Source organism: Diaphorina citri, unplaced genomic scaffold, assembly GCF_000475195.1.
Source record: "Diaphorina citri unplaced genomic scaffold, Diaci psyllid genome assembly version 1.1 scaffold1867, whole genome shotgun sequence".
NCBI classification, from domain to species: Eukaryota; Metazoa; Arthropoda; class Insecta; order Hemiptera; family Psyllidae; genus Diaphorina; species Diaphorina citri.
Genome location: NW_007379293.1, coordinates 9,177 through 20,075, shown reverse-complemented (window position 1 = coordinate 20,075; position 10,899 = coordinate 9,177). Strand labels below are relative to the sequence as shown.

General features: G+C 40.4%; 2 protein-coding genes across 2 annotated transcripts in view; both read left to right on the top strand.

The window, feature by feature from the left end:
* Positions 1-9,178, top strand: LOC103517494 (protein lingerer). Its single transcript, XM_026829575.1, has 7 exons — positions 1-1,115; positions 1,248-2,384; positions 2,634-2,888; positions 3,625-3,825; positions 4,987-5,202; positions 6,113-6,423; positions 9,128-9,178. The coding sequence occupies exons 1-7, from the start codon at positions 20-22 to the stop codon at positions 9,176-9,178; spliced, it is 3,267 nt and encodes a 1,088-aa protein (XP_026685376.1). The 5' UTR covers positions 1-19.
* LOC103517493 overlaps positions 8,991-10,899 on the top strand; it is a gene marked incomplete at its 3' end in the record, with an annotated part of 11,071 nt that continues 9,162 nt past the window's right edge. The window contains exons 1-2 of the mRNA XM_008482531.3: positions 8,991-9,489; positions 9,918-10,067. Coding sequence (XP_008480753.2) covers positions 9,231-9,489; positions 9,918-10,067 — 409 coding nt within the window. The remainder of the gene's footprint in view (positions 9,490-9,917; positions 10,068-10,899) is intronic.

Sequence of the window (10,899 nt, the reverse complement as noted above, 5' to 3'; positions counted from 1 at the left end):
ATGGGATGTGAAACAAGTGATGGCTCTCTTTGAAGAGTCCAGTAGTGATATTTTCTTAACTTTAAAGAAACGTCCGTGCCATAGTAAAATATTAGGTCAAATATACATGAAACCCTATCGACTGCCAAGTAAGAAGCAAGTCAGTTATAGATGGTTCCTTGATGATAAAATAACGCCTCCTCGAATAAGTCACTTTGATATTAAACCTTTGGGCCATGCGCTTGTTAACAGTGTTACAAGTTTTACTAAAAACAGGAAACCTCTATCGGGATCTTTTGAAAATGCCAAGGAAGATGTAAGCATAGATATTGAAAATCAAAATAAAAGTATTCAGAAGGAAGAACCAGAAGATGATTTGGAGGATGATGATGATGACGATGAAGATAATGAACCTGAGGAAGAAGAAGAAAGTATTAGTTCTCCCACTAGTGTAAGACTTTATCATCCTAAACCTCGTCTCCCTGTACAAAGAAGAGCAACAATCACTGGAACAGGAGCGTCACCAACAAGCAAACGAGCACCTCTTAACTTGGAACAGTTGTGGCATGAGCTCAAACTTGAGAAAGAATGGAGATTGAGTGGAAAACAGAGGAAAGGAGAAAAATCCACTAGTGAATTATTACTTTCGGCTACTTCTCCATCAGAAGTAGGAAGTGATGAAAATAAAATTCATTTGAAGTCTGCACCAAAAGCTTGTAGTGCTGACTGTTTAAAATCCGTGCAATCTGATTTCGTGAGAAGAAACAAACCGGATTTAAATTTGTTAGACAGTAAGTTTATAGCAGAAAATGAAATCCCAGGAAAATCACTGAAGGAAACAGACCAAGAGTCCAAGAAAGTAAATGATCCATCTCTAACTGAGGAGGAATCTAACATGTTCATACCACTGAAAGAAAGGATCGAAATTTTCAACAAGAAAATTGATGACAGCAACAGTGTCCATAGTATGAAACCAAAAGTACCTGCCAAAAGATATGTCCAAAATGAAGGCTTTATAAGCCTGACTAATAGTCCTGCTCACAGACCTACTGAAAAGAAACCTGTTGCTAGGCCCAGAGGTAAACTAGATAAATCAAATAGCACTCCCGTGTATGATTTCAATGATAGACCACAAGGAGCCGAAGTACACGGGATCCTTGGCTGATAGCAAAGTATTTACACCTAGCTCTGCCAATGATGCCTTGCCTAATACTACCAGTGAGGATGCTATTCCTGCAGACACACTCAATGCTTCATTCAATTCCAAGGAGCCGATGAAATAGAACTTTTACTAAGTAGAGAACTAAAGAGCCGAATTAATATTCCAGCCTCAACTCGTAATGAAAAACCTGAAGCACAAGGACAAATACTGCAAACTGAAGTTGACGATAAAAAACATTCGTGTGACAGTTCAGAATCAGTGAGTGTTAGTACATCTACATCAAGCCCTTTCACTGTCGCTCCCACATCCAACAACACGACAGTAGAGGAGCTCAGGCCTCCTAGTCCCGTCACTATGTCATCAACATTGACAGCGGCCCAGTCTCAATATCTTAGTCAACTGACACAGCAAGCCCAGTCCCAAGCCTCTCAGCCAAGCTATGCTGCTGTGTCTAGTCCTTCTACCCCTGTCTCCTATACCACGGGCACCGAGTTTGTCAATAGCTACAGTACAACACTCAATGATATAGGCAACACGCAGCAGGTGCTACCACAGAGAAGTAAGGCACCTCGTACCAGAGTTCCTCCTCCTAGCAAGATACCTGCCAGTGCTGTGGAGATGCCTCCTGGAGATACGTCAGGAAGTGCAGGACTTGGTACAATAGATGTACAGTTCGGTGCTTTAGACTTTGGGTCGGAACCCTCGGCCTTCGAGTCTCCTGCTGATACCGGGGTCGGTGTGCAGACCATGCCCAAGTACTCCTCCCAGGCGACGGACCCTATAGCAGAACACTCCTATGTGAGTAGTACATCCCTCGCAGCGGCTGCTTCTCAGCTGAAGAATAACCATGCCAGTCTGACCTCTTCCCTCAGTAAGAGCACAGGGGCAGAGTCATTACTCAGCGGAGATAGTAGCTATGGCACAGGGAGGAACACAACGTTCCAAGAACTGGCCAACATGGCGAGTAAGGCGGCTCAAGATTCCTATGATACCTCGTCATTCCCTCAGCCCTCTGCCTCGTCTCTCTACCAAAGTAAAACCCCCGCTGCCTCTGCTTATCCTCCCTCCTCTACACCTTATGCATCTCAAGCATACTCCACCAGTTCCAATGTGTACTCTTCTAGTTCCGGTGGTTATGCTGCTAGCATGAGTAATGGTTCCTATTCTAATAGCCAGTACAACTCTTCCTATGTACCTTCTGGATACCCGGGTGCCTACAGTACGCAGAGCTACCAACAGCCAGGTAAGTACTTATCTATCTATCAGTTATCTCTTATCTCTAGGTACCTTTCTATCTATTTATTAGTTTTCTTGTGTTTAATCGACTAGGACTTCATTCCTAGTTATTATCAACCATCTTAATCTATCAAAAAAAAATCATACTCAATACATAATCGTCTATCTTACCTACTTTTGACTTCAATAATTCTTAGACAAGGCGTACTTTCAGATCTCTCTCACAAACGCTTGTTTCGTTTCCCCCTCCTCTCAGGAAGTACAGGGTCGAACAGCTACGGCGGCGGTCAGCAAAGCTCGGGCCAGAGTTACCCCTACAACAACGTGAGCAGCCTGGGCGGGGCCTCCTCGGGCTACAACAGTTACCAGACGAGCAGCTCGAACCCCCTGAGCCACAAGTTGAGCAGCGCTGGATCTCTGAGCAAAGACTCCCAATATGAAAGCATTCCGCCTGGTGCTGGCACGGGCACACCGGCCACAGTGTCTACACTAAACTCCTCCACCCCAGCAGGTAAGTGGTAAGCACGGTGGACTTCGGATCTGGAGGTTGGTGGTTCGAGTCCAAGTCAAGTCATAAAATTTAGCGTAGGTTATCAATCGATCTCCTTTTCCGGAACCACCTTTAAATGTTCTTCCTAAAAATTCAGCCTACTTTATCACCGGAACCACCTTTAAATCGTCTTCCAGAAGTTTTTCTCTAGTTGGCCTCCTTTAGGCGCTAGTGTGTGCAGGTATTCTTAAAATGTTCACAGCTGAGAAGATCAATCGAGGAACGTCATTTTGTGACAAGCATTTATGGGCTGAACACAATTAAAATTCCTTTTTTTAAACATCCCAATGTCTACCTTCTACCAGGTTTCAAGTCACGGCCAAGTGTGCAGGTATTCTTAAAATGTTCACAGCTGAGAAGATCAATCGAGGAACGTCATTTTGTGACAAGCATTTATGGGCTGAACACAATCAAAATTCCTTTTTTTTAAACATCCCATTGTCTACCTTCTACCAGGCTTCAAGTCACGGCCAGTAAAAGTGACTTCAGTTTTGTACTGAAGTTACTGAAGAGACTAATGTCCGATACAAGATTTGACCCGGAGCAAAGTTATCAAGTTAAATTAATAAAACCATGTATTGAAAGTTTTTTTTTTTTTTTAGATGAACTTACGTAAAACTTCCAGCTTCGCTATAATTGTAGTAACAGAAAGTAAAAAGCTAATGATTAACTCACGTCTCTCTTCCCCCCCCCACAGGTCTTTCTTCGCTCACGCAGACAAGCATATCCTCCTCGTCATCCTCAGCGTCCAACGTGCAGAACAAGACTGGAGGTGTCGGCGCCAGTGGAAGTGTTTCCTCGTCCAACCCCGCCTCGTCCAACAAGTCCAACGTTGCCAGTATACCCCCCGGTGTTGCCGCCCCTGTGGTGGGCACCCAATATATCATGTCCTCCACAGGTAGGGAATCCAATAATATTCACAATTTCAATAATATTGGTGTCTACACGACCCTGTCTAAAGATCGAATGATCTCATTTCGCTTAATAAGCTAAGGTAATAAAACGAAAATCGAGTTTTTCGACATACCTATACACATTAGTCCCATTAACCAACTTAAAATTATGTGTTCTCAAGACCTTTGTTATCAGACACGTGACTAGCAATTATTAGATTTTTTTTTTTTTTTAAATGTCTCATAATTATGTACCATGTGTACCAATATGATGTACCAAGGCTCATATGGTTCAACTGCTATGTCATAGACGATAGAAAACACAGAACATTTAAGTACATGGCGTTTGTCAAAAGGGTTATTTTATGCAGTTTTTCAGGTATTTTAATCCAAAATTAGGTCGTATAGAAAATAATATTACTTCTTAGGGAGTGGTAAAATAACGCTTTTTATAAAAAAAATCCCACTTTAGTGTTGACTTCGGTGTACTTAATCCTATTTCGCAATTTGACTATTGTCACCTCGGTGGTGTGCACTGGATTTAGGAACTCGACGTTGGTACTTCGAGTCCAGGTCAGGCATGATTTTTATTGATGTGTATCAAGTGAGGAACGACATTTTTTGTGACAAGCATGTATGCTTAATACAATTACAGTTATTTTTAAGACCTTTGTTTAATTCAACATCATCTTCCCAATTATTACAATTATTATGAAGCTTCGAAAATTTGCCGTCGAGGTAATATTGCTCCACCTTTAAATCGTCTTCCAGAAGTTTTTCTCTAGTTGGCCTCCTTTAGGCCATCGTGTGTGCAGGTATTCTTAAAATGTTCACAGCTGAGAAGATCAATCGAGGAACGTCATTTTGTGACAAGCATTTATGGGCTGAACACAATCAAAATTCCTTTTTTTTAAACATCCCATTGTCTACCTTCTACCAGGCTTCAAGTCACGGCCAGTAAAAGTGACTTCAGTTTTGTACTGAAGTTACTGAAGAGACTAATGTCCGATACAAGATTTGACCCGGAGCAAAGTTATCAAGTTAAATTAATAAAACCATGTATTGAAAGTTTTTTTTTTTTTTTAGATGAACTTACGTAAAACTTCCAGCTTCGCTATAATTGTAGTAACAGAAAGTAAAAAGCTAATGATTAACTCACGTCTCTCTTCCCCCCCCCACAGGTCTTTCTTCGCTCACGCAGACAAGCATATCCTCCTCGTCATCCTCAGCGTCCAACGTGCAGAACAAGACTGGAGGTGTCGGCGCCAGTGGAAGTGTTTCCTCGTCCAACCCCGCCTCGTCCAACAAGTCCAACGTTGCCAGTATACCCCCCGGTGTTGCCGCCCCTGTGGTGGGCACCCAATATATCATGTCCTCCACAGGTAGGGAATCCAATAATATTCACAATTTCAATAATATTGGTGTCTACACGACCCTGTCTAAAGATCGAAAGATCTCATTTCGCTTAATAAGCTAAGGTAATAAAACAAATCGAGTTTTTCGACATACCTATACACATCAGTCCCATTAACCAACTTAAAATTATGTGTTCTCAAGACCTTTGTTATCAGACACGTGACTAGCAATTATTAGATTTTTTTTTTTTTTTTTTAATGACTCATAATTATGTACCATGTGTACCAATATGATGTACCAAGGCTCATATTTATGGTCCAACTCCTACGTCATAGACGATAGAAAACACAGAACATTTACATGGCATTTGTCAAGAGAGTTATTTTATGCAGTTTTTCAGGTATTTTAATCCAAAATTAGGTCGTATAGAACATAATTTTACTTCTTAGGGAGTGGTAAAATAACGCTTTTCATATAAAAAAAATTCCGTTCAATGGGATCTAATAGGTATAAAACTGGAAATTGTACTAATCGCGGGATTGGCAATTTCTAATCCCGGGATCCTGAAATTAAAATCCTATCCCTGGATTGAATTCCCTATTCACAGGTCTCCCCTATGTGTACAACCAGCCCCCGATGTACAACTTTGAGGATCTGCAGCTGATGCCCAACACCTGAACTCCTGTCCTGCCTTGGAAGCCAGCAATGACATTGTAGGTAAATATTGGGAAGCCAGAGGTAAAATGACCTAGTAGTCAAACAACCCGACATTTGCAAACAACAACAACAACAACATAAAAAAAAATTCCGTTCTATGGGATCTAATAGGTACAAAACTAATCTCGGGACTGGTCCCGAAATCCCGAGATTGGCAATTTCTAATCCCGGGATCCCGAAATTAAAATCCAATCCCGGCATTGGATTCCCTATCCACAGGTCTCCCTTATGTGTACAACCAGCCCCCGATGTACAACTTTGAGGATCTGCAGCTGATGCCCAATAGGATACCGCATGCGTACTATGACCTGGGCTTTCCGCCTACCAGTATGGGAGGTCGGGGGGAGCCCAGTGTTGCCGCCTACTCTACCATGTCCGACGCGAGGTTCGCGCGAACTGACAACAATGCGAGCCCCGTCCCCTCCTCCCTATCCACACAGGTGAGAAGTGCTTCAGAAATGTTTTTGCAACAATCCAGCAACTTTTTACCCTCTCCAGACTCAATTCTGAAACATTTTTCTTGGCTCTTAGTATCTAATAGATTAATTTACTCTCCAGATTTTTGTCTGAAATATATTTCTTGTCTCTTAGTATGTAATAGAATAGAAAATAGATACATACCCTGTTTATACTGCCAGAATGAAACTGAAAATTCCCTTTACTCCCGCAGTCTAAACAAGGTCTCCCACTTTAGTGTTGACTTCGGTGTACTTAATCCTATTTCGCAATTTGACTATTGTCACCTCGGTGGTGTGCACTGGATTTAGGAACATGACGTTGGTACTTCGAGTCCAGGTCAGGCATGATTTTTATTGATGTGTATCAAGTGAGGAACGACATTTGTGACAAGCATGATGTATGCTTTTAACACAATTACAGTTATTTTTAAGACCTTTGTTTAATTCAACATCATCTTCCCAATTATTATGAAGCTTCGAAAATTTGCCGTCGAAGTAATATTGCGTACTGACTGTCTTCATGAGGTCTAGGTCAAACGGCCACAAAAAAAAAAAATGCTTATCGCTCTTTTTCTAGAGGTGTGGGTAAAAGGGCCAAAAAAAAAAAAAAAAAAAAAAAAAAAAAAAAAAAAACAACTTTCACTCGTACTTCATCACTTGTGAATTAATTTCTTCCAGATGGACTTACGTACTTCTCAGACCAGAAGAACGGTGAGTGGTACCTAGAGCCCCCCCCCATCTCCCCTTCTTTCGCTCCTCCCCTGAACTGTAGCTCTTGCCATTGGTCATATCAGGCACGGACGGAAAGGCCTTTTCTGTTTCCTTTAAGGTGTTGAATCTATCCCCCACTTGAAATGTTTAGAACTGCAAGAGCTACTGTCAAAGGGATTGTCTACAATTTTCAACATTCCCATGTTATAACTGTGCTGTGTGTTATTATTTCTGTTTTTATTTTAGTGTTACCTATCTCTCGATTCCTGTGATTTTGGCCCCTCGTTCCTTCTTCTTCCCTTTCCCCCTTTCTCTCACCACATCTTTCTCTCTTCCTTTTGAATTCCAGTTCCCAAGTAAACAATATTCGTTCCCATTTTCGTTTTTCTGTTTTTATTATAGGTCGGTAATTTTGTGTGGTTAATTTATTATTTTTAAGCGTAATTACTTGGACTTGTTTTAATGTATGGGCTGTTCTTGTTACATTGTTTATTTTTTGTTATTTTTATTTTGTTTTATTTATGTCATTCAATGTTTATCCTGATAAGTGTGGTCTCTATTTATGTTTTTGCATTTCCTGGAATTCCAAATTTCCATTCTCTTTTGTTCCGATTTCCTCGTACTACCCATGATTATGTCAAACGGTGCAAAATAACCAAGGCCAATGTGTCGCCAGTGTTGCTCAAAATGAAATTTTATTAAACATCTAACTCACAGCTTTTCATATCAAAAATCGATTACCGGTGCAAATTTATTCTTAGCATCTTAGCTAATAATATTTAGTTGCTTAGTACACTTTCAAATTTGTTCAACTTGTCTCATCATTAAACATTCCCTTCTTATATGAATATTACCTCGTTGAAAACTTTTTTTTCTGCTGGGAAAAAGAAAAAGAACTTTTTACTCCAAAGCAGAAAATAACCAGCAGAAAATCAAAGTCCGAAAAACAAATATGAATGAATGTCCTAAAGCCTAATGAACTTGTAAACACAATCAGGACACTTTTGACTCGTACAGCATTTTCCTCGAAAAGGAAATATTGACATTTTATCTCACCCCTAAGCCTAAGACTAAGGGCCGAATGCACAGTCGTACCTTAATGATGGATTCCTTTAAGTGATTTCCTAAAATTCATATGCATAGTGGATCCTTATAAACTTCGCCCAGCCGAATGCACAGTCGTACCTTAATGATGGATTCCTTTAAGTGATTTCCTAAAATTCATATGCATAGTGGATCCTTATAAACTTCGCCTAGTTACTAGTTACGCAAGCGCAATGTGTATTTCCGACTTTTACATTTTAATTTCAATACACTGACGTGCAGAAAATTTGGAACAGATTGACTTTGAAATGGCAAATGGCTGTATTCTATAAAAATGAAAACTGTCCTAAATTTTTTGCATTCCAGTGTATATTGTATCCATAGCAACCAAAAATCAATCGAAACTGGTCGATAGCAAATGAACGCGACTAGTATCCAAATAGAAGAGAAGAAAATATAGAAGTTATTTTTTCATTTCTGAGCTGTCAATGTGAATCTGACCAAGTGAACAATGTAATTTTAATTTTTCTCGCATTTTTTCTTAATTAATTGATCATAAAATGAAGTTGTTTGTAACAGAAAAACCTTTTTTGAACAAATTGATAGGTGAAAAATTGAAAGTGGCCTATGATAAACAGACGCCATTAGTATTAAAGCAGAAGAAAATAAACAACATAGGAAAATGGATACCTTAAGGAAATAGGAAATCTTAAGGTAAAAGGAAACCTTCATCATTTAGGAACGATTGTGCATTCGGCCCTAAGTTTAAGATGCTGATTGGGGGTTTCTAATCAATTGTTCTATGTATTCAATTTTTTTACTTTTTTAATGTTGATCGCGTAGATTTTTGTGTTCCCCTATTCCTTTTTTGTGTTTTGATATCTGACATCGGTATGCACATATGGTTTTTTTCATTCAGCATATTTTTGACTAATGTCACCTGTGACTATTTGAAATAGGTGACTCATTACTACATACCTGACTGACTCAGACTCACTTGACAAGCTATCCTCCCCATGAGTCAGCCAAAGATAGTTATGATTCTCCGATCTACAAAATACTCATCTTCTGAATGTACTCAAATTGGATCGAACCCCGATCGAATTTCAATGTGAGCCACATCTATGAGCCACCGTCAGGCCGCGGCCCTGTTGGTCAATTTAAGTTGGATGGAAGAGCGTCTGACATCCCACGTTCACCTCACGGTTTCAGATTACGTTGAAATCCCGGGTTTCCTAATATTAAAGAGTTTCGCGGGGAAACATGTGTTGAAGAAAAGCCAAGTACATATGCTAAGCTATGAGAGCTCCAAGCGGGATTTGAACTTACCACCTGAAGTTCAAGTCCATCCATGTGGCCAGGACCCGCTGGGGTGGATAAATGGTAAGTTGATTTTTTAGTTGAATTCTCTTTTAGGGGTGAGCTATTAATTTTTTTACCAACTTTGGTCCGGGTTGGGTTTTTTTTTGGGGGGGTCACTAAAAAGCTATTCGCCAAGACGCACGCCTGGTAAACAGGAGGGCGTGAGTTCAATCCCAGCCGAGTTATAAAATTTTATCCTCAATATAATTTGAGAATTTGACCACAATAATAGTAGTAGCTTACAGCTGGAGTAAAGGGACTTTTCAGGTCTATGCGAGCAGTATAAATAAGCACTATTATTATTTATTGTTGAAACGTGGGGCCTATTCCTGAAAGGACTTTTCAAACTTGAAGCTCTTGCTTAGTAAATTTGACCAATACAGATATTCTTGGCTAAAAAATTTCACGACAAATAAACTTGGCTAACTTTATATATTTCCTTTCCCCAGGGAATAACCAGGAGAAGCCTAGCTTGCTGAAAGATCTCGAGAACATTGGAAAACAAGAAGAGGAAATAGTGGTAATCGTAGACTCTCTGCTTCATCTTCTACATAACACTGACCTGTGTAGAGACATTAATAAGATCATCAATCAGCAAGGTATGTGAGAGTGGAATAACCCTAAATCCATAGTGGAGAGCAAAGAGCATAGAGCTTTCTTCTCTCAGTTCTATGCGGTTTGAAGTTCCCCGGGGCGCGGGGGGGTGTCTCTGCTGTGCTCTCAGCGGCCGAGCCACACTTACTACCTAGTACGTCATCTTGTATACTCGACTGAAATGAAACTGACCTGGACTTTAACCTCTCTTTCTAATTACGGTAAACTTACGTTGATTTCTTTAAAGTTTCGGTCGGAATCAATCTGAATCAGATCCATCACGCAACGGAACATTCTTTGGCGAATCGGCGCCAAGCTAAGGGCGGCCCCAGCCTACAAATAGGACTACCCTGATTACGAAGCCAAGAGCCTTGCCGACGGCAAAGCAGGATAGGACAAAGCGTAAGAGTGAAGTCATAATCTGCTATTCTGAGTATCGTCAATCTGTATACTCAACGAAGACATGATCTGAGCTGACTTTAACCTCTCTTTTTATTAGTAAATTACCTTTTGTTTTTTTCAAAGTTGACACAATCTCGTATGAACTTGGAAAGAGAAGGAAAAGAGCGAACAAAGGGCACATGTCTGCCCCAGTCGCAAAACAGTCAGAGAGAGTTCAGGTCGGGAAATGTTCCCAATAACGAAACCGCGACTGTAAACCAAAACCGATGTTTAAAATGCTTACTACGACGACGGTGAGGCGATAAAGCAATGTTTTATTCTCTCTAATACATCGGGAGCCGTGAGCGAAAACGATAAAGCATCGTTCCCTAATTCGTATGAAACTACTAAAAGTACTTAAGCCATGAACTAAGTGGAGCTACTTAAAAACCCTGC